The sequence below is a fragment of the Gavialis gangeticus genome, unplaced genomic scaffold, assembly GCF_001723915.1.
Source record: "Gavialis gangeticus isolate Ggan-Ray unplaced genomic scaffold, GavGan_comp1, whole genome shotgun sequence".
NCBI lineage: Eukaryota > Metazoa > Chordata > Crocodylia > Gavialidae > Gavialis > Gavialis gangeticus.
This window is the reverse complement of record NW_017729027.1, coordinates 42368450-42393197: the sequence shown is the minus strand read 5'-3', so window position 1 is coordinate 42393197 and position 24748 is coordinate 42368450. Positions and strand designations below refer to the sequence as shown.

At 38.8% G+C, this 24748-nt stretch overlaps 1 protein-coding gene across 1 annotated transcript in view; it reads right to left on the bottom strand.

The window, feature by feature from the left end:
• Nucleotides 1–24748, bottom strand: part of CSMD1 (CUB and Sushi multiple domains 1) — a 2474714-nt gene that overhangs the window by 278063 nt on the left and 2171903 nt on the right. Inside the window, exon 45 of the mRNA XM_019520340.1 lies at nucleotides 9987–10175. Within this exon, the coding sequence (XP_019375885.1) occupies nucleotides 9987–10175 (189 nt within the window). The remainder of the gene's footprint in view (nucleotides 1–9986; nucleotides 10176–24748) is intronic.

Genomic DNA, 24748 nt, shown 5'->3' with positions numbered 1-24748 from the left:
AATCTGTGGTTGTAAACTTGAGGATTTTGGAGAATGAAGGATCCGAGGAACTGAAAAATTAACAAGAACTTCTGGGGTCCACAGATCCTGAGATCCAGCCTCTACCCATTCTCCCAGATATATGTTTTTGCATTCCCATTATTACATCATCTGAATCCTAGTTAAACATATGTTAATTTTCCAATAAAGTGATTCTCTTGAGAAGAGAGAACTATTCTCTTAATTCCAGGGTCCTGTCAAACAAAATAAGCAATATTTGTCCTAATTTGGGGATAGTGGGCTTCCCAGGATCTCCTAAAATAACAGTTGTTAAAGACACCTTATTGATGACTTTTGGAGGAAATGGGATCCCTGACAGTCTAAACAGGTAAATACATGATACTATGTCATCATGCACCTTTGCTATACTCTCCAGACTGGTGATCATGAGCCTCCCTGTCTGGGCAACTATAATCTGCATAATGATGGAGTAGTATTATTGTGTTGGACATATGGAAGGCAATACAGTAAACTGGCTGATTTGCCACACCAAGATGGACTAATGGTGATTTATCCAAGAGTTGATCATCAGACATGGTAAGGGGAAGCACTGATGGGAAGTCAGAACAATGGTGAATTAAACCGTGGTGGTGAATTATTCCATAGGCAAATTAAACAGAATGTAAAGTACATGGGCACATGAGTGTCACTGATGACCCTTGTAGAATTCAGAAAGCTTATTCTTTTGAATGAACTGTTATTATAAAATATATTGTGGTTATATCTACCAGCCACAGGTAAAACGCAGTGTTAAGTGTGCTACACGTTTCTGTTACCACAGCATAAACAAATTTTGGGCCAATAGCTAACTGATTATTCACAGATCTGTACAAATCTGGGGTAGGGCTTCTAATGATGGTTGAATGGCTTTTAAGATTTGGAGTGTTCTCAGCAAGCCACGTAAGATTTTCAGAGAATAAGGGGATTATGGATATGTTAATAAGAGAACTGGATGATTGGATCAACCTCTTCACTTTTCTCTATGAAGGTCTCCTTCCTCGTGCAGTAGTTTTGGCACCATTTTTGGTCATCCCAGGGCTGCATAATGATTTAATTCTGTAATTCTATTATTTTTGTCTGTGCTACAAACTCCTATGTGTAACCAGTGAAATGGTAATGATTGCATATACAATAGGCAAGTCTATCTTACTTTGAATGAGCTTCCCTGAGCCCACCATTCATTTTTATGGGTCAGAAAATACCAGTGAAATGCACTCCACCACCTTGAATATCCTCCTCTCCATTCTGTTCCAATAGTAGTATAAGCATAAGCAGAAACAGCATGTTCAACAGTGATTGACCCATGGTATGGCACCAGCTGTATAGACTGAAACTAGGAGCTTGAATAGAAAGAAGAGTCTCAGGTAAAGGTACTGGTGAGCTAAAAACATTTTTGCTCAGGAGCCTAGGAAGGACAGAGTTTTATTACAATACTCAACATTAAGTATAGCCACCATTTTTAGAGGAACTGAGTAGCTCTTTTAGGCATGTGGCATATAGAAATAAAAATTCTTTCACTGTATAGAAAGTCACTGCAAATTATTTTAAAATGTATGTAGTGCATAGATCTTGTTTTGGTTCTATAACTGTCATGAATATCACCCAAATGGAAAATCTAATTCAATCTACAATGGAGTTATACAACAGAGTACACAAAATGATCAAGTTTAATTTTGCTAAGACATTAGAAATAATTTCTATCATTTTACTGATTTGTTCTTTACCCTCCCTCTTTAAAAAAAATACTTAAACAGCTAAATGATTTAAAAACATCAAAATGTTTAATCTAAAAATGTTGAAATTAATTGTTTTTCTATTTTTCATTATATTTCAGTGACAATAATATGCTAAATTTGATCTAAATTAATAGATAATTTAGTTTATCCAGAACTAATTTTTCAGCAAATTAATTACAGAAAAATGTACCCAACCCTACTCTGTGTGTGTGTGTGTGTGTGTGTGTGTGTGTGTGTATTCATAAACTGAAGAGTTAATATTCAGGCACCTGTGGTTATAAAATGTTTCTCCCACATTCTTTTCAAACGTTTTACTTGAAAGGTTATTGTTTCTAAGCAAAACATTTCCCTGCTACTTTTTCCTGGATACTCTGTCTGCTATAGTTGCAGTGAATCAGTACACCCAAAGAGGGATTAATTCACATGATGCTATGCTCCCAACAAAGTGTCTGAAACACAAGCTTCCCCCCAGCAACAGAGTTTCCAGGGCTCTTTGAAGCAATCCAGTTTTACAGATTCCCTCTTCATACCTCCCACACCTATATTTCCATCTTTTGAAAAGAAAGTCATCATAAAAGTGCCATCTTTTGGCACTTTGTCCTGGGAGATGAGATGATTTTCTTGGTTGGCTGATAAAAGGGAGGAGAGAATCTATCCTCATGAAAGTAGAAAGAAGAGAAATAAAATTAGTTGCATAGATGTTTCCATCAATTGATACCTGAGAAGACATGAGAAGACTGCCTTTATTCTCAGTACACACACACACACACACACACACACACACACACACACACACACCCTGACTTTTGCAATGTTACTAATATAATTCTATTTGATTATGAGTTCAAGACAAACAGGAAAAAGATTGCACAAAGACTACAGGTACACAATGTTGTTTCTACATTTTTTCCAGTAAAATATTATCATTATTGCTGCTTTTAACAAGTAATATGCAATGCAACATAATATAATGACTGATCAGATCTGCTTTGAAATTAATAGAACACTGAAAAGCAAGGGGAACACTGAAAAAGAAAGAAACTCATTTTCTCACCTGTTTTACTGAGTGGGGGGCTTATATACATCTGCCTCAAGTAAGTGGCAATTTGGTTTTATTTTCTTGTTTTCATATAAATTGGAAACAGCCCCACCACTTTTAGGAACAAGCTTTTGTTATTTCCTTCTAAACATAGGTATGCCACCTCTTTTTAAAACTTAGCTTCTTTATAACTTGAAATCCTTTCAATGTTCTGACACATTAAATTGTTCCCGTATATGAGCAATTTTTCTTATTATTAAATTAAGTAACAGACACTTGGCTTTGCATAGTGAATGTCTGATAGGCACAAACAGTTTGCTAGTATACATAGAATTACAAAAAATATATAAAATGTGATTTGATTGTTATTAGAATATGATCTTATAATGTCTTGCTTCCTCAACCAGTCCTAGATATAAAACTCCTATTTGCATTCTCTTATGCTCCTTTAAAAGTTGTTGTAGAAAATAACATTTTCACCCACTATATTAATAATCTCATTTATCTTTATTTCTATATTGAAATTAAACCACATTGGAATTAAATCACATATATCTGAGGATGTTTTAGGGCCCACTTGTGTTTCATTGCACATTCCAGGCTTATCATATATGGATTATTACATGAGTATAAGATACCTATGTGGTTTCCCCAACTAGAAAAGTTTAGATGTCACTGAAGGGGACAGAAGTGCATTTCTTGCCAAAATAAAAAATAAGAGGAAAGACAATTTTTTAAAAGAGTGATTCCAGATACCATTGCCCACTGTGGGATATAGGGAAGATCCAATTAGAACCTGACAACTTTTTCAATACCTCTATTCAGTAGCTGGATTTGGTAATACTATTAGGAAACTTTTAACAGAACATTCAATCCTCTGTGAAAGAAACTGTAGGTGATGTCAAATTTTCTAGGAACAATAAATATATATATGCAGAACCTAGGGGAAAATTTGCATAGGTTGTAAGACTTTAGAAAAGAAATTGTTTTCCCCCATTGAGCATCACTTCACACTTCAGTTCAAACAGCTACAGTAGTTATATTGTAATCACTTTCTGTAGAGAGAGAGGGAAATAAATGGAAATATATCTTAGTCTGTTAGTTAAAGAAATCACCCAAATATTTGTGCAATGCAACTGAAATTTATGGATTCTGTATTATGTGGAAGCTCAAAATGGATATAGAAAGATATAGAAATATGTACGTGGCATCTTCACTTTCTTTTTATTCCTTAAGCTAGAGCTCGATAACTGCAGGTCACCCAAAATAAGAAGTGAAAAAAAATTCTTGATCTTTCAATACCCGTTTTACATGTTTTCTTTCAGTGTAGTTATGAGAGATAATAAGACATATAGTATTTGACATACAGGAGACACCTTAATGAACTGTAACATTTCCTGAAAGCAGGCTACAAGATTTATAATGCATAAATAAGCTATAATTAGCACCCTGCCTGGAATATAACATTTATGTCTATGACATAGATACTATTTAAGCATTATTACATCACAGTGGGAAAGCCATGAGTGAGAGCCTATATTCTTAAGTTTTAAGGCCAGAAGGAACTATTATGATCATCTGGTTTGACTTCCTGTACTATGGAATTTTACTCACTAATTGCTGCATCAAGTCTGTATGTTCTACTTAAGCTATAACATTCTACAAGCTGTAAGCTATAAGTCCTAAATGGCTTGGGCCCTACATGCCCAAGGTACCGCCTTCTTCATTACACCCATCACAATCCTTAAAATGGATTTAAAGCAACCTCCTGCAAGTACCATCAGAATACCAAGATCACTTAGTAAAAATCTAGATCTTGTTCTGACTTTATCTACAAGAATAGAGAACCTTTATCATCAAATATCTTCTCCTTGGGCAGCTTCTTCCAAAGAGACCTAGCTGGCTATTATAGCACCCTCTACCCACTGCAGCAGTCCGGTAATGGGGACTGGTGCCTAGCTGTGGCCTGTGACTACCTGTGGCAGCATCTGGCCCCTTGGACCTGTGGCCTCATCGCTGCATGCCTGCCAGATTCAGATGGGGACAGCATGGCCACAGCTGTGGTATGGGCACTGTAACAGATCTGCCTGCAACTCTGGGCCAGGTGCCAGCGGGCCATAGCTGGACAGTTGGCCTTTGGGTGGCACTGTTGTAATGTCTTCTGGTGTCCCCACTCTGCCATCTGGGCAGCTATCACTCAGAATATGTGCTCCTTGCAGTGGCCCACTTTCAACTGTCAATGCATGCCCTCCTGGCCCCAAATGGTCAGGAAGTCAGCCAACTCATGTGCCCTCTAGCTGGGTCCCCAATGCTGGCTCTGGGCAGGCTCCTCTTCCCAGGTCCTGTCCCTTGCCTCAACTAGTAGAAATCCTGGTATTCCCTGTTTAAAAATGGCAAATTCTCTCATAAGAAAACCAAATTCTCTCATTAAAATGGCCAAAATCCAGATTCTTCTCAAATTAAAATGAAATGCCACTATATGAAATGCCAACCAGGCTCAACAGCTTGCCAGGCAAATGGAGACAGGACCCAGCTCAGTCCGAGGGTGTGCAGCCCCTGTACATGGTGCTGGGAACAGCAGGGGCATGAAACAGCCAATAGAGATGTTCTGGCTGGGTGCCAGAGCTTCTCCTTGGAGGACCCAGCCTCTTTTTGTCTCTGGAATGTGCCTTGCACCATTTTTTTTCAGTGTGGGTTTGTTTGTTTTTTTGATACTGGGATTTCTTGGTGTCAAATTTAGAGCCCATGCTACTAATATTCAGTGCAGAGAACATTTTTTTCAATTTTAGCATGTCTCTTGTGGCATCTCAAACTGCTTTGAGGCACCACAACAGGCATGTGCTCACTTGTCTGGACGCATCCTGTATGTCTGGGCAAGTACTTACAAAGTTCAAGTATGTCACCTAATTTATGTCTGGTTGGCAAACTAGGTTGACTGATCCTCTTAAACTTCTAATATAAGGATATTTTCCAGATATCAAATCATCTCTTCTAAACCCTTTTGAAATTTCTTAGCTAGCTCTGTAATTGTGTCACCGAAACTCTATACAAAGATAATGTCCCCTTCTTAAACCCACCTGACATTGCTATTTTTATACATCCAAGAATGCATTCACTTCTTTCGCCACAGCCTTGTATGTAGAAAATATGTGATCCAAGCCTTTTTTACGTTCACTGTTTTCCAGGATACATAGTTTTCAATGCTATATAGCTTTGCATTTAGTTTTCTAAATCTTTTCCTTCAGGTTAGTAGATAGTCTGCATCTTTTAGTATAACTGAACAATTCCTAACATTATTTCTCACGCCACAATATTTGCATCATCTGCTAACTTTACCAGCAGTGGTTTTATATTTTCCTACAAATCACTGATAAAGATGTTGACTAACGCTGTACCAAGAACAGATCCCTATAGAATCCCACTAGAAACAGTTCCTTTTAATGGCAATTTTACATACAAGAATATTAAAATGTATTTTAAATATATTTAAAAATATTTATTTTAAACCAAGACATTACTTCATTTTTTATGAATGTTAATAAAGGAAACAAAATCCTCATGACTATATCCTTTGAATGCACTTTATTTCCTTCATTTAAGGAACCAGGTAAAATTACCAAGAAATATTGCGATTGTCTTTCACATTCCTTTAAAAATCCATACACTTAGCAGCAAGGAAATGCATAGCTGAGAATATTACAAATTGTACACTGTCTCTAACATACTAGCATATTATTCTGTATATGGAATGTCATAAGCCACTTTACTGTTTGAAATAAATATTCTTATATCAGGTTACAAAAACAAAGCAAATCCCACATTTTTTCTGAATACAAAACACTAAAATTTGTGTGTGTACATCATTAGAATATTGTTCTGGCTGAAATGCAAATCTACATATACACATAATATTATTATAAAATTAAGAGTATTTTATGCATTTCATAAAGAACTATATGCAATATGTCTATGAAAAAGACATTTTAAATACATTAGCTAAACTTCTCAATATCCACATCATATACACAAACAATATACATCAAGAAAATAGAAATTCCCATACACTTCATTAAAACAAAAAAACTAAAGATCTATCCTTACATAACATGCATATATTAACATGTATATAATATATATGTTGTGGGTGTTATATGAGTTCAGAATTTCCTCTTTTGATTAAATGTATGGGAATTTATATTTACTTGATATGGATAATATGTTTGAATTTATTATTATCTGGGCAGCATTAAATTTAGAACATATTTAACAATTAATTTCTTTGAATTTAAATGTCTCCATTTTGTTAGAGATGAGGCAAGTAAATACATTTTGTCATATGGTTTCATGACTTTTTATTAGGGCAAGTATTCTTTTTAGCTTTCTTTTTTCTATTTGATGTACCTGAACTTTGAGCTTTTTTCTTGGATGATACATCTTCTAGATTCTATTATGCTAACATTTGCCAAAACATAAGAAAAAATATTTGATAGGACATAATGCAGGCATTGTACTAAGTCATCTGTCCAGAATCTAAAAATTTTAAAGTAGGGGGTATATGTTATTATATCCATTGTATATATGCAATTACAAATATTCTCTCTCCAGTGAAAAACAGCAGTAATCATTCACCCCTTTTCCTATATGCCTTCAAGTTTGTAGTAGACAGTCTCTCTTTTTGCAATATTCTCCTTGGTCTCACCCAGTGATAGAAGGGACAGATAAAAAACACTGCTTTTTATTCTAACTGTCATTTTGTATTTGCTCCCTATGTTATATTAGGCATTTAGTTTGAATTAGAAACCAGGCTATTCTTGGGAAAATATCCTTCCCACCATATTATTATTCATGTGTCTAAAGAATGGTGAGTCCAAAGGACTATGCCACAGGTTTTGAGCCACCAGATTGTGTTGATCCTCAAAGTCCAAAAAGACATCACTGTAGGTATCTACCTGCATGAGTGTGCGTGAGAGAGCCAGAGCCACTCCCCACAACACTTTTTTCAGTTTAGATGCTACACTCTTCAGAAAAGGGACTATTCAGTACTTTGTTTTTACATCACACAGCAAAATAGGGCCTCTATGACAGCCCAACCACAGGCACCAGTAAAATACAAATATTAATAATATAAATAATACAAATCATCAATTATAAAAATAATTAAAATGTTTCATTTCTTTGTACGTAGAAACAATGCAAATTAGATTCCTGTTCCCCCTGCATTCTTTGCTGTGTTGATACTAGCAGGGCATTTTTTTTTAGTAATTCCTAAATTCCATTTTAATCGTGATTTTGTCTCTCTCAGTTTTCTTGTGTAGGGCCAAAAGTATACTTACATCTCGATACATTTAATATGCTACATTTCTTAGTATAGTGTTGCCATTTGTGTTAGCTAGTCTCAAAATGTACTTGGCTGAGTTCACAGAATATTGAGTTTAAAAGATATAATAAAGTACAAATATAAGATTCCCTTCACAAACAACACAAGCATGCATGTAACTCTCTCTCTCAGTCTCTCCCTGCCTTTCTCTCATAGGCTACAGTCTACTTGCAATTCAGCAATTATTACACTACCCTATTCAGGAAACTGAAAGCATTATTCAGTGCGTTTAGTTCACAATTTAGGAACACAGGAATTGCCATACTACAGCGGACAACTGGTCCACAAATTGGTCCAGCTTTCTCTCTCTTACAGTGACTAACACCACCTGCAACCAGGGGAAGACTCAAGACAGCTTGCAGTAGGAAGCTATATTTTGAGGCTGTGCCCCAGCACAAGGGCATAGGAGTCCCTGACTGGATTTATGGCAGCCAGACTCTGTTGTGCTCTGCTGAGCACAGGGGTTCTTCTGGACTCAGTCTCAAGTCTATGTGTATATTGTGGGGTGCTTCATGATGGAGTATAGGGGCATGGCCCAGAGACTTGCATGCCCAGGTCCCATGGATTGTGCAGTGGACACAGACACTGCCTTTCTCCTCCCTCCCCCCCCTGCCTTCTCTGCCTGTGCCTGGCAAGTGACTGGAGGCAGAGGGTGAGGTTGGAAAAAGGGACTCTGCTGGCCCAGATCTGGGAGAACTTGGAGGCAGGGCACGCTGGGTGCTTGGCTGGAGCAGCCAAGCAGGGGCCAGGTACTAGCAGGGGGGAGGGAGTGCTAGTGGGGAGTCACAAAGGAGGCTGGGATGCTGAAGGACAGTGACCTAACTTGAATTGGTAGGGAATATGGTACAGAAGTTTGATTCATTGGTCTAATCTATATTGATTAGATTTGAGTTCACATTGAGAAAGATTATCTTAGACCAGGTTCCACCATTTTAGACCAGTCTACGTTTGCTGAACTTCTATACGGTTACAGGTTTCGATCAACTTCTGATCACTGAGACTGGTATAAGTGTACTATCTGTACCTGGCCTTTCCTCACTTGACTGGATCCTTCTAGTTTCTTGGTCATCTCCAGCTTGACTAATCTAAAAAAAAGTCATCTACAAAGTTCATCACCTCTCAGGTTAGCTACCTTTCCAAACATATTAAATACAGATCCTGCTATGGAAACTTGTATCTTTCACTATTTTGCTATGATAAAAAATGGCCATTTATTTCTGTTCTTTTTGTTCTGCCTCCTTAACAAGTTTCTTATTCATACAATACTTTCATTCTCAGACCATGGCAACTTTGTTTCTTTAGTAGCATCTTGTGAGGGACTTTGTCAAAGGCCTTTTGAAAGTCAAAATAAAAGTCAGATGTTCTTCCTTCTGTACTTTCATCTTTTAGATGAAAGTTAAGATGAAAGTTGTACTGAGAAACGATTATTGCATTGCAGTGCATATTCCACAAGGGAATCCAAAGAAACAGAAGCTCAGATTCAAAGGGGAGCACAAAATTCATTGAACAACCTAGCAACTGTTGCTGAGGGTCCATTACAGCTGTGCCTTTCATTAGTAAAACTTCCACTTACTTCAGTAGCAGCAATATCTGACCCTAAATGAGCATACTATAGTTGCTGCAAAAAAGATTACAAAGCTAACATTAATATTTTGACTGTAACCTCTGCCACCATCACCTTTATTCATACAATACTTTCAGCACAGCAGCTGATAAAGGTCATTCTTTGGGAAAAGGGACATTGTATGGATACAAATAAAGAGCAGCACAAGTTCTAACACCATCGTAATGTTACCTTCACATCTGGGGAAATGATAGTTCCAGTTCCTGTTGATTCCATGTTGGCAAGTGAGAACAGGCTGACCTATCAGAACATACCCAGGATAGCACTCAAATGATACTGACTGACCAACGCTGTAGTCCAAATTGACAATATATCCATTTAAAAAAGGAGGAGGATCTGGGCAGTTCTGTAACTCATAAGCTGGAAGAAAAGAGAAATAGATTTTAACTGTTTAGTCATCTCTCAAAATAAGAATTAAGAAAAATATCTTAAAATTTTCTGGGATAGATTAAAACTGAACAGCTGGGATCTCTACTAATAACTGGACTAATAACACCATGTCAGTGAGAAAGGAAGAGTCTATTTAGATTATCTCATTGGAAACAACTGAGTTAGCTGTAGTGGCAACATGGTGCAGGAAGATCGAGTCTTTACAAGGAAGAGGGACTGAAAGCAATAGTCCATTTGAGAAGCTGGAGAGAAAGCTCAAGGATACAATTTACCCTTAATTTACCTACTCGGCACCAATGAAAATCAGGCTGATAAGTGGCACGCTATTCATCTGTAATATTTGCATCCATATTTGAAGCTTTTTACCTCTCTCAGTTTTGAAAAGACAGCACCTTAGAGCTGTCTCGTATACAACCCCACTGGGGCAAATCCAGAGTGGGTGCAGTTATGCAACTGCACCTCTGTCTTGGACTGGACCGTGCCACAACAGCATCTGATGACTTTTTAAAAAGCCCTCACATTAGGTGAGAATCTTTGCTCCCTTCCCCTCATGGCTCAGAGGCATGTTCCCTCTCCTTCTCTTCCCTCACCTCCCCTGCCTGTCACTGCAGCTTGCACCGCTATCCCGGGGTGGTGAAAACTTCAGGGCTGCTCCTACTCACTCCAGCTAAGCTGCATGGATCTAAGTTTAGTTGGATCTAAGCTTTGATAGTGGCTGCAGCAGCAGCAAAGGGTAGGGATGTTCCCCTTCCTTGCACTTACTCCCCACCATCCATTGCCGCTGTCACTGCTGCTGTCCCTGTCCCAGCTGTGCCCAGCCCCTGCACTGTCCAGCTAGGCTGTCTGTTAAAGCAGTTGTTAAAATTTTTCATGTGATCCACAAATATTCAGTGAGAAAAATATTCACAAAACTTGAGAGTATGTTAACACACCTAGTGTTAGCTTTTCCATCATATAAACTTGAGACAAATTAATGTTTCTTCTAAGCAAATTTCTATAATACTCTTTGTGTAACCTAGTAAGGGATATTGCAACTGCAGTGCCATTATCAGTAAAGGTCAGGTTATGTGGCACACCAAGTATTGAATATGCATGTGAAACTACAGGCACTATATAGAGATGCTCAGTATTACATTACTAACATTCTAGAAAGGTATAGCAAGCTTTGAAATTTATTAATTTTGAAGGACATCTAACAGGTTAGTTTAAATTTGTTTGACTAGCAAATTTTTAATGTGTTGATTACCTCCACCAATTATGCTGTATAATGACTGCACCTATTAGAGAACCAAACTATAGTAATCAGAACAACAGTTTACACTTGCATATTTATTAACTGCGCCATAGACATTCAGGCTGATCATTTGTCAACAAGTTGTAAAAGTCCTACCTTTTGCAAAGGACAATATATTTTCTTAACTTATTAAACTAGCCAAAAATCATTTTTCAGATTACCAAGAAAAAGCAAAAAGGATTAACAAACAAATGTTATATTATAGAAGACATAACCAAACATTCTTTTTGGAAGAAAGCATAATAAATGAAACAACTCCAATGGAATGAAGCTCTTTGTAGTGCTAAAATAACACTAACAATAACAGATAATTAATATTTGGGTTCATATATTCAAGAGCTGTAAAGATATTTGACAGGTAAATGTAATTAATAACACAAACTAATTAGTATAATTAAGATACAACTAATCAAACACAAATACAGGTTTCAAATAATAAATTGAAATATTATAGATATTATTAATTTACAGTATTGTACATTAAAGATAGATAATTCCACAAAGGACAACAAAGATCACTCTTTTGCTAAAAGGCCATATAAAAAATATTACGTAGGAAATATAGATAAATAATGCATACTTGTTTGTGAGTATATCTATAAGAAACACTTAATGCACATTGGATTAATTCTATTGCTCATTAGCATAGCAGGCAAAATCCATGGTAATGAACAGCAGATTTAATCTAATGTGCATTAAGCATCACGCAAAAAGCATTCATCTGTGCTACTGTGCAGCAGTGCCGATTGCAGCACATTACGTTAGCACCTGTTATTACAGGTACTAACCTTAATGTGACATAATTCACGTTCATTAATGAACGTGTAGATGTGCTCTGTGTGTCATAATTACAGAGAAGAGGGATGTTCTGCTCTTTCACAGAACTCCCAGTGAAAACTAGAAAATTCTGAGCGCACCTACACATGCCCCTACTGAGCCGTTGTTTTGGAAGTACTAAATGATGGCACAGTAACAGTCCATACTGCACCATGCATAGTTATTTTTAGCCACTATATTACTGTAGTAACATGCTATAACAAGGGAGCATGTTGCTATGATGATGTAGCATCACATGTTGATGCACCCACAGTTGTCAAAACAAGAACTTGAAACAAAAGTGATTATCCAACAATTGCAGAATCTAATGCTCACAAAAAGGTGAAAATACAATAGTAAAGATGAAGAAGATATTCCTGAACAATTTTTTTTCAAGGCTAATGGTTTTTCTATAGCCTTTGTAATATATAAATCTTCCTTTTTGCATTTAATATTGATATGAATTAAATGACACAAGCAAATTATTTCATAGGATTCACAAACACTAATGGCATATTTATGCATATGCTCATAACTAAACTTGCTTTTGGGGTTTTTTGCAGTTTCTGCTCAGCAGAGATGAGACCGGGACTAGAAATTTAGGAGTGCAGCACACTGACAAAAGCCACAGTTAACCCCTCAAGGCCACCACATTGAAGCAGAAGATTGCCCTGCAGCTTTGCAGGGAGTAACAAGGGGCCCCTTATAACACAGGTGGACCCATGCTGTCTAGCAGCTTTCCACAGCCAAGTGAACCCAAGAAACAGCTCAAAAGACTCTCTGGTGAAGCCCCACTCTCCAGCCCATTGCTGAAGGACAGGTACAAGGGTGCAAGCTCTTGGAACTGCCTTTTGGGTGAACCCCAAGTCCCAGACTGCCTGCAAAGGGGTGAAGCACATGAATCTATGAACTATGCCTTGTAGTTGGTAGTGTTTAAAATTGTATTTAGTGTTGTTCTTTGTTTTCTTTGCCTTCATTTTTCTGTAATAAATTTATCCTCTGTGTTTACACTGCTTGCAAGGAGGGGGTTTCCCAGGTGGTCTGGGTGGGAACTCAAACCAAGGTAAACTATATTTAAAATATATTTAAAATATACTTAGTATCCCAAAATTGAACCTGGCCCTTATTGCTGCTGACTGGTGCCCAACAGAAGGGTTACACATATGGTGCAGGGTTTTAATAAAGCAAATTTCTGATAAGCAAATACAATGCTATTGTGATATCCACCCCAGAAGTTCTCAAGACAGAACAAAAAAACCAAGTAAACATTTCATGACTGAAATTCTCCTTCCAAAATTTATATTGTGTATCAATCTTTTCTTGCATTTTCATTAAAAAAAAATTCAGCAAAAAGAGAACCAAAATCTTGCTAAAACATTTTCCCTTTTTCTTTTCTTAGCCATAACATTTGGTTTTATAGCACATAGTTCTTGAACACCGTTGATTTTATGCTCTCTTTTTCTACAGCTTGGTTCCAGAATCCAGGTAATACATCCCTGATACAGTTTGTTATTGTACTGTGCTGCTGTTCTTCAATGAATAGCCTCAACTGCTCCTCTGTCCTTCCTATCAGCATAAAATCTATCTGTATATGACTTCATGTTCAGGAGGTTTACAGAAAATATCTTTTTTCAGTCCCCTTCTCCAGCTCCCTTAGACCAAACTTGATCAGTTTCACAAACTGGATTTCTGTATTGGAGCCCTAAATATATTTATTATTGCATAATAATTATGAGGCAATATTGCATAATTACAGAATTATCGCACAATTATTGCATAATTCTTGTTGACTACTGTTTTTTTCAAATATTTTTTACATCCAATATTATTGTTGTCTTCTATTATCCATTTCTATTCTCTGTGACATGTACAGTTCAGTTTTTGATCTTTAAAAATACACACTTGTACAACACATACACTTTTATAGTTTTCTTTGAATGATTTTCTACTGTTTTAATCATTAAATTAATCTCTAGTCTTGTGTTATATTTCCAGGTTGTCCATACATAAAATATGAAATAAGCCTCCCATATTTAGTCAGTAAATAGCATTTTTGTAGGTCTTGGAGGGTATGTCTACACATGCACTTAATGAGCATGAATAAACTCCAGAGCTTATTGCTTCTGGGCACACTGTTTGAATGTGCACTTGGGAGCAATAAGCCCTGGAGTTTATTCATGTGCAACACACTGAGCCAAATTGGAGCACCCCTGGCCGGTAGTGGGGCCTGGGGTCAGCCTGCCAGTCCAGGGCTTCTCCCCACAATTCATTGTGCTATAGAGGGGTTATCTGGGGCACAAAGGGGCTTTATTGTGGTGGTAGCCAGCAGTCAGCCTCTGCACTGTAGTACCCTCATGCCCCAACCAGCCAGAGCAGCATCTACACATGCGCTGCTGTGGAGTTTTTTACTGCACAGGACGATAATACTTATACTACCACACTGCAGGGTAAATTAGTTTACGCCAGCCTAATAGGGGCCCATGTATAGACATGCAACATTTACTGCATAGTTAATTAGTCAACCGCACAATAAATATCTCTTGTAGATGCACCCTGTAGTGCAGAAACTTGCACAACTAGGGCAGGGTACCCGCCATGGGTGCTGATTTACAGGGGGCACCTGATTTACCAGGGAGACTAGAATGCCCCCTTCAAGATAGTTTCCTTTGACAAGTGCAGCCTAGCTATAGTAGCTGGCAGCCCTGTGGCTGAACACGACACACCAACTGCAGCAGTCCTGTGGCATAGGCTCGTCAGGGCCTGCCCCTGGTACCCTTTTCACTCCCCTCTTCCCCCACATATGCTACTGAGGGAGGAGCTGTGCCTCCCATGACAAAAATCCTGAAAAAGAGTGATATTCCACTCAGTCCTCCCCTCTATACACTACTAGACACAGGGCTGCCTTGGCTTCTATACAGAGTACTCCATGTACATTTTACGACACTGTAATTTAGAGCACATTTACTAACACTATGAAGTTATAGTACTCTTAAACATGACAGAAATGCAGTGTTTGATGGGGGAGACCTTTGAACCTCCCTGCACTTTCCAGGCTAGAATGCAGGGGGTGTTCCACAGCCTCCTGGGGCTTCTTCACTGGTCAGAAATTTGACCAACGGACAAAAGTTATTTAAAGCCCTGTAGGTTGCTAAAGTGCTGCAAAATGCATCACTGAAAATATAATACCTCATTTAACAAGGATTAATTTAAAGCTAAAGTGTTGTAAAGCCATACAGATTGGTCAAGTCATGGCAATAAAGCACTTTAAATGGCAAAAAAGCAACTTACTGTACAGATCTGTTTTTGGTGGGGAGGGAGAGGTATTAGTGTCCCTGCTCTAGCTGGTATGTGGTAAGCTTGCTCCTTAGTCGCAGAAGCAGCTACTAGCTGAGTGCAAATAGAACTGCAGCATGTAGGATTCCTCTTCTTCCCCACTCTACAGTGGTTGGCACTCTGCCAAGACACTACAAGAGCTCACTACATCTCTGATTGCAACAGAAACAGGGATATAACAAAGAACACTTGTAAAAAAGCAAAGTCAGCCTATACTCTTATATTCAAAGCACAGTCCATGTTTTTCCTACTACTTCAAACACTCATAATCCATTTGTATGAAACACAACCATATGTCCTTTATATACATCCATCAATATAGTTTCGTGCACCGTCCAATGGTACTTCACCTCAGTTACACATCCCTTCACCTCTTGATAAGTTATCATTAATTTCAACATGCTTGACCGTTTTTGTATTGACAACTCTAGTAAAGGATTTCCAGATCATAGGAAAGCAGGTTTTAGATCTTACCCTTTTTGCATCAGCTGTTTCCTTTTCTATGTGTTTTTATTAACTTTTTTATGAATATTGTTCTTCTTACCTTTTTCATATATTCATACATTATTTTTCATACATTTTTTAATAGATATCCTCTGGCCTGAACATGAAAGTTTGTTAACTTTTTTACTCAAGTGTTGTGAATTCCATCCAATCCCGGTGCTTCCCAATTAGATTTTTTTTCAGTCTTCTTTGGACATCCTCATTTGTGATCTGCATTTAACTTTAATTAATTGCATCACTACAATCATATTTCCTTCCCCATAGCTATTTGCAAGAACTGGTTGTGTATTTCTATATCCTTCTAATCCTTTTCCACCAACTGCCTAAACAATTTCCTCTGATAGTTTTCTAACATTTTTTTTTATCTGAGAATATAATACAATTGTTTCTCTCATTACATATTTCTTGACCTATTAATAGCTTCTACTTCAATTCCTTTTCAACTTCTTCAGTGTTTCAATATGAAATACTGGGGTGTGTTTTTCCCCCTTAAAGTCCTTGATTATTGATCTACTTTTCAGTTTCTCTCCTTTTATCTCACCTTCCTTTTGTCTAACCATGGGTTGGATTCAAGTCTCCCAGTGATGCCTTTTCTTTTTCAGAGATTTAACATCTTTCTCTCAAAGATTGCCAATTCTGCTTCTTCTACAAAGATAGCATATTCATACAGTTTTTGCAACAAGTTGCTCTTTAACATTTATCCCTTCCAGGCATTTATTAATATTTGATATGACTTACCTAAGATATTTCTTGTCTACATATTGAGAAGACCCAGGACATACTACCACTAATCTGATCAGTGTATACGAAGATTTTCTCTATCAGGTTACTCTCACTGCTTTCATTTTTTTCCTGCTGTTATTCAGGTTATTTCACATAGACAGCTGCAGCAACAGTGCTTTTTTGGAGAATAATACTGCCTTCAGATATTGCCAGTTCTGTAGTCCAACATTTCTTCAGTTATCACTTCTTGAATCATTCTTTCCAAATGACACAAGGAGAAATATTCTGCTTTTAATAAGAAGCACACCCAACCTTTATTCATAAAAGAAAAAGTCCACAAAATTAACTTCCTTTGGTCAATTCATGGCACCTTTAGCTAGGAAGCAGTGCTTTATCAAATTGACACTGTCATCATGGCTCCATCTGTTCCTCTTTGGTTCCTCTATATCTTCTACAGTCAACTGATGACAACCTGTTTCTCATTTGCATAATATGGAAAACCGTGTTAGCTGAGACATGCATAACAACATGTCTACATATCATTAAACAAGTATTAAAGAATGTTTTAAAATTATTATCAAATATCATTAAATAATAGACTCTTATTAAACTTGGGTATGCAGCATCATCACCTTCTTGAAGATGAAAGCCCCCTTATATATAGAAAGCTAAAACCAAACAAAGCCCAAAATAAAAACAAGAACAACAATAATGGCTTTTCTTTTAGTGTGTGGGTGAATCTACATGTGCACATTTACTGTGTGGTTAACCAAAATACTGTGCAGTGCAGGTGCATGTCTACACATGCATGCCTGTACTGCACAGTAACTATGGCAACTTACACAAACTTGGGCATAAATTTGATAGCTGCATTATGCAGGTATCAAATTTATACCAGGTTTGTTACTGCTCAGTAATATATGTGTAGGTGTATTACTCCATAGTAACATGACAGCCTCCCAGCTGGGTCTGCCCAGCCACCAGGGGGCAAGCTAGAGCCCAGCCCCAGGGCTCCTGCTTGGCCCCCTCTGCTGGTGCTTGGCTGGGTTGCTGTCTGGCTTCATGGCAGAAAAGCCTGCAGCCATTTTCTTCTGTGGGGCACACACTCCAGGAGCCTGCAGGAGCCTGTGCTCGCTGGTGGAGCCCAGCAGACCCCATGTCCCCTGGACAGCCCACAGGCTGTGTTTGCCAGGTCTGTCCTGCTCCAGAGCTGCTGCTTGGTCACAGGTGAGTGCTACAAAGGGCTGCAGGTTGCTGCACCCCTTATCCAGGCCTGTGATCCCACCAGGGCCAGCACTTGCTTTCTCCTGCTGCTTGCTCCCCACCTCTTTCTCTTTGCAGGATCATGGTGAAGCACCACAGCCACATGGCTCTGACTCCCTGGCTGTGCCCACCCTTCTGTGAGCCATCCAGGTGCTGCTGGCTAACCTCCAGGGCCAGCCACGCAGGGCCAACTGTGTGGGGGCCCAGTCATCCAGAGTGGGGACAATGTCCACCACCTCCCCCATGTCCAGACCCAGCCCTGCACATGTGCACCTGCCTGTCTGCAGCCCCAGGGATGCCAACTTGATCTGGGAGGACATGAACATCCTTGTGGCACTGTGTGGCAGAGAGAATGTCTTGAGGGAGTTTGCCCAGGTTGGGTGCTCATATGCACACATTTATGAGGCTTCAGCAGCTGGGAGGTGGGTGTGGGGCCACCCCCAGTTGGTGCGCCAGTGCTGTGGGAAGGCCAAGGACCTGTGGGTCTAGTGTGTGGCCATGATCAGCTACAATCACCAGTCCAGTGGGGAATCCAGGACCATGCCCTTCATGTGGGAGCTGACCCACATTTTGGCACCCTGGGAAGCTGCACCCGCACTCCACCCGGAAACCTCTGGTGACTCGTCACCAGGGGAGTGAAATTTGGACCATCCTGCCCTGCAGTGGCTGTCTTGGCCTCCGCCCTGCTCCACAGCTCCAGGAGCCTGCAGGAGACACAAGGAGCAGCCGACCACACCACTGCCAGCCATTAGCTGCACCAGCTCCTTCCTGGGAGAGGCCAGGAGGCCCTGGCCAGGTTCCAGCCCCCAGCCCACTGCAGGCTGTAGACACCCAGAAGAGCTGGATTCCACCTGGCACGGGGAGTCCTACACCAAGCTACACAAAGCAGTGGGGCCTGCTGGTTGCCAGGGGCAGGGGAAGAGGAAGGGGCAGGGGTGGCATAGGGTGGGCAGGGAGGGATATGCCACGTGCTGGCTCTGTGCCAGCCATGTGGATCCTGGGCAGGGGATGGGATGGATAGGGCTGTGCAGGTAGGGTTGAGTCCTTAAGATGGCCACCACATGGTAGCAGCTGCCTGTGGCCTCATCATGGTTGCCAAGTGCTGGCAGCCATGTGGCAGGAGATTGGAGCTCCCCCCTGGTGGCCCCAGAAGCACATGGAAGGTTGCTCTGACTTGGAATTAAATCTAGTCACAGGTCACCTGCATGTGTGAATGCCAGTAACTTGCTGTGCAGTAAGTTTAATATGATGTAAATTCATGCGTAGATGCACCCAGTAGGCAGCTTTTGCCTTTAGGGTGTCATGATCTTTCATACATGAGCCATTATATCTAATGTATGGAAATCAAACAATAACTTTGACAATTTTGTTATAAACATTGCTCACAGACTCAAAAGATCATAGGAAAGTAGAGCTGGAAGGGATGACATGAGGTCCTCTAAGTCCAGCCCCCTGCTCAAAGCAGAATCATCCCAACTAAACCATCTTAGCCAAGTCTATCTAACCTGCTCTTAAAAATGTCAAGGGATTGTTACTGTTGTCATTACTATTTCTACTTGTTAAGCGTTGTCAGTTTCTCATATAAGATCCCAAAGACAATTCTTGTCTAAGGAAAGTATCAAAAACATATACAGATTGAAACAGAAAAGGTAATCAGAAATAGTAAATTACTCAGATATCTAAAAAACATTGAATCAGCGGACATATTTGAAAATTTGCCAAGTTCATCGATTGAGAGGTTCACAGCTGTAGCGTAATTGAACCAAGAGATAATAATGATGATACATACTGTAACTTTATAGGTCTATATAGTTTTCCCAAGAAGAATAGTATATGAGAGGAATTCTACTATATTACCTGTAGGATAAATTAGCTGAAATACTGAGTTTTTTAAATAACTCTCTGTATCCTGGTTTATACACTTGCTTATGACTTTGGATTTCAGAATTTACTCTTGCAAATTCAGGACACAGAATTTACAGCAATAATCTCCAACACAGAACAAGAAAGCACTAACTGGATTTCAGACAAAAGTAGTACTAATCTATTGGTAATATGTCTCTTAATCTTGTCACAATCTGTGGGACATTTAAAAACAACTTTAATTTGCCAGTCAGAAAGTGCTTTACTTTGTGAATATAAACTATTCACTCCTCCCCCCCACAACCCGTGGTTTAGTAAAATAAAAGTTTTTAGGCATAATTTTATCATCTTTTACTTTTGGAAGTTGGGAAATGCTTCCATGTAGATGATGGTAATCCTGAGTATCATTTAGGTGTGGGAGATTTAGAGGGATTAGTTAACGCACATATTAAGAGAGACTAGTTAAATGCAAGGAGTAAAATGTAATGAGAAACCATACAAGGGATCTATATTATAAATTATATGGCTGATTTATAAATCATGGGAGTGACTGTAAGTCATATGATTCATTTGACAATCATATTGTGATTTATAGGCCACTCAAAAAAATTTGTAACTCACTGCTTTCTGATTTTAATATAAATATCAATTTTATTATTCTCTATTCTTTGATATATAAGTGAACCTGATTTAACAGAGCAATTCATTATTCAATCATCATTATCAAATATTACTCCCAAACTCTGATGTGTAAAGCCATATTTCACATTTCTTTCTTTTTTTATTAAGATCTTCCCGAAGACTTGTTTTATTATTGAGCTTCACAAAATGATATATGGATCAAAAGCAGAGAAACTAAAGTGACAGCCTGAATTAAACCCACCAAAATAAAGGAATTCTCATACAAATTTTCATTTCAGCCTCAGCAATGGTCAAGTATTTGAGTTTTACAATGATCTAATATCAGTATTTGGTGTTCCTGTGTGAGAGACATGTTGTGGGGAAGAGTGCAAGAAAGAAGACGTACACTAATTTTAAATGATGTATTCTGTTGCTTTCCCACATTATATCTAAATTTTCCTTGTTACTTTAACTGTAAGTTCCTTGAGACAGAGCATCCTCTCTCATATTTATTAGAAAAATGACATGCATATTTGTAATGCTTGAAAAAGAAAAAAACATTACACAGATAAGATAACATTAAAAGTGTGTTATAAAGTATTAAACCTAACATCTAGGAAAGGCCACAATTAAGGGCACTTACGCAATCATAATCCCTTCCAAGATATATGCATACCCAGTATTATATGCCATATCATGAAAGAAAGAATAAATCCATCTTTCCTAAATCCCAAATCAGTGCCCTTAAAACACAAACACATATCCTTTTACTTGTAGTGAAGCTAGCAAGGCTGCTGGATTAGAGTGAATTACAGCTCGGGACTTGGCTCTGCTTTCTCGGAATCACCAACTGTGGAAACCATAACATGCCGATTTATTGCCAGTAGTTCTCTTCCTTATGGCAGTGGGGCCAACCTTTTTGTCAGGCATGCCACAAACTAGCAAAGTACCTACCCCAATGTCACTCCAATCCACTTCCCTGCTCAATCTGCTGCTCTGCCTTTTGCTCCCAGCCCTGTGCTCCCTGTCTGCTCTAGGCTGCCTTCCACGTTCTCCCTGCCCAATTTGCTGCCTTGTTTTCTGCTTTCTGTCTTATCTGCTGCTATGTTACTTGTCCTGTCCCCAGCCTGCCATGTGGTACTCACAGAGGCTGCCCTTGATAGTTGTGGCATCTGTGTGGCAGGTTGGCTACTCCTGCCTTAGGGCACCTTAGAAACCTGCTCCAGAAATACAAGACTTCTTGAGCCAGGACTGTAACTTAGATGTGTAGAACCCAACATTTTTAGTGTAGTTAACTATATTGCATACATTTGACAGAGAACCAAATATAGTAAGTATTACTTATGTTAAACTCTTCTGGAACACTTTTCAATACCAGACATAACAGACTATGGTTCTCACGATATTTCCAGCTTTTTTATGCCACATAAAAAGCGTAAATGGGTCATTGTAATTCTGGTGGTGAGAGGATTCCATCAGAGCAGGAAATACAAGTCCTCCAAATACCTCTACAATAGCTGTGGTGGCAAAGGCACCCATGTTATGATTTTTGTAAAACTAAATATTTTTAGTGTTATGGACAAAAAAAAAAGGGGTCCCTAACTCCTAACATACATGTCTCCCACTGCAATCTCCCCTGCCCTTTATTTTATTTTATTTTGCATTCCTGTCATAAGAAATTAAACTCTCTTTCACCCAAAGAAGATACTGTTTACCCATAATCCAAGATCTTGTAGGAAAAAGCCAAATACAATCCAGGGCACATTTTTCTGTGTGTGAGTTAAGAGTCTCTGAAATTAATGGGTTTAAATAAATATGCTAATATTTTTTAGCTGTGTGAAGTTTTGGTCACTGATTTGATTTGGTGGCCGAATTTCCAAATCTGAATCAAATCAGGAGACCCTTTAATCTCTCCAATCTGAATCAGAACCCTCTGAATTGATTCAGAGAGATTTGATGATTTGGACATAGACACAGCTTTAAATGTTTTTTCTACATAACTCAAGGTACCAGGCAGCTCATGAATGTTGCGATGATGGAGTCAATAGAGCATCCCACAGGAGCACGGGGGAGTCCCCTGTATGGTCAGCAGTGGATCCAGAAGTGGTGAGATGCTCCATCCACCCCAGCATCACAGAGTTCATGAGCCGTGCCTGGTACCTTGAGGTATGTAGAAAAAACCTTTAAAGTTGTGTCTATGACCGAATCACTGATTTTCTGAATCAGCATCAAATCAACGAATTGAATCACTGTCCCTGATTTGGGCTGAATTCAAATTGAATACAGCCCATTTCACACACACCTACTAATAGGCAAGCTTGCTGCCACTTACTATAAAGTATACAGTTACAAAGAAATTCCAACTTAGTTGGTAAATGCCTCTACCGCCACTCACTTTCTTGTCATTTCTCATGCCCTTTCTGTAAGTATGTATCAATTTGCTTTTATTAGCTTGGAAAGTTCATGTGTTTTAAGTTATACAACTTTCTTCCAGTGATATGGTACTATGACAGCCATGTCAACCAATAACATTTCTGACCTCTGTAAAGATGTATAAATTGATAGCATGGCTTATAAATCAGATATAAAACTTACAAGAAAGTTAAGTGACAAAAATGAGACATATGATTTATAGATAGTTTCATGACTTATTAATTAGGCACATAACTTATAAATCAGGACCAGGCTTGGAAATACATTTCTCAATTTACAAACCAATGCTGCAGGGTCATGAGATACAAACCATTCTCAAACTACAGGTGGAACTGGTAGAAACATAACAGAAAATGTTAGGAAAAATTAAGTATAAAGTCCTGTTTTTAGGGTATTTTAACCATCAAACTTTACTAATTTGGTATTATATTTTAATAGCTTGTGCTTTTGGGGGTTTTTTTTCTTTTTTTTTTGAAAGTTTTAGCGAAAGTGTTTTAGACATTTTCATTCTTGACGTTAGGAAAAACACGCCACTGTATACATGTTTAAAAATGTCTCATAGAAAATTCTTTACAAAGCTATTCAGGAATTTGAAGTTCATGAGGGAAGTTGTTCTGATAGCAAGGATGTACCTTTTGCTGACTCTTGAAAATAAATTGATCTGAAGAATAACTCCCTGAAAACTCTCTATTTGCATATTCTCAGTTGAGGTTTGTTAAAGGTTAGAAGATAAATTATCTGAAGATTCCATCTGTATTTAGTAAACTCCATCTGTTTGGAGCTCCTATGTGCTAACCAGACTGAATATGCAGCAGCCTCACAGCTCCAGTCAAGGGGTGCAAGATATGAACAGTACTTGTGGTACAACTATTCCTTCCAGAAGCTGACAGCTGCTGTGGCATTTGGCACTCAAATGGAGAACACATTTTCTCCTGTGATCCTAGTGTTTCTGCTTCTACTAAGGCAGTGGGGAGAATTAGATGGAAGAATCCTGATTCAAATGAAAAATGATAAAGGACTGAGAATGGGCAGGAACATGAGCCAAGGCAGGTGGGCATGAAGGTGAAAACAAGAAGAAAAAAAACAGACATGGGAACTGGCACTACTGGGTGAAGAAAGGAGCAGTGGATGACAGGTGCAGGAATTGATATGGGACAGGAACAGCAGCAAATGGACAAGCACTAGAAATGACTTAAGTGGAGAAAAAAGAGACAAACCAAGATGAAGCAGATAGTCCAAGGCACACTGGAACACTCTTCCCGACAGAACTAGCAATAGTATCTAGGATTTATAAGTCCCCAGTATTTGTCTTCTGTCAATAAATAATTGTGAAACTCATTGGGAGGGTGTGTACTAGGATTGTATAAAGCTTCGGTCACTGATTCGATTTGGAGGAGATCCGGCCTGATTTGGTGGTCAAGTCTCTGAATTCAATCAGGAGACCCATTAATCTCTGCGAAACAAATTGAAAGCCTCCAATTTGATTCGGAGACATTTGACGATTCGGCTATAGACACAGCTTTATATGTTTTTTTTTTTACATACCTCAAGGTACCAGGCATGGCTCGTGAATGCTGAGATAGTGGAGTAGATGGGGCATCCCATGGGAGCATGGGGGGGGGAGGTCTGGTCCACTTCTGGGTCTGCTGCTGAGCACATGGGGATCCCCCCTGCCCCTTGGCTCAGTGACTGG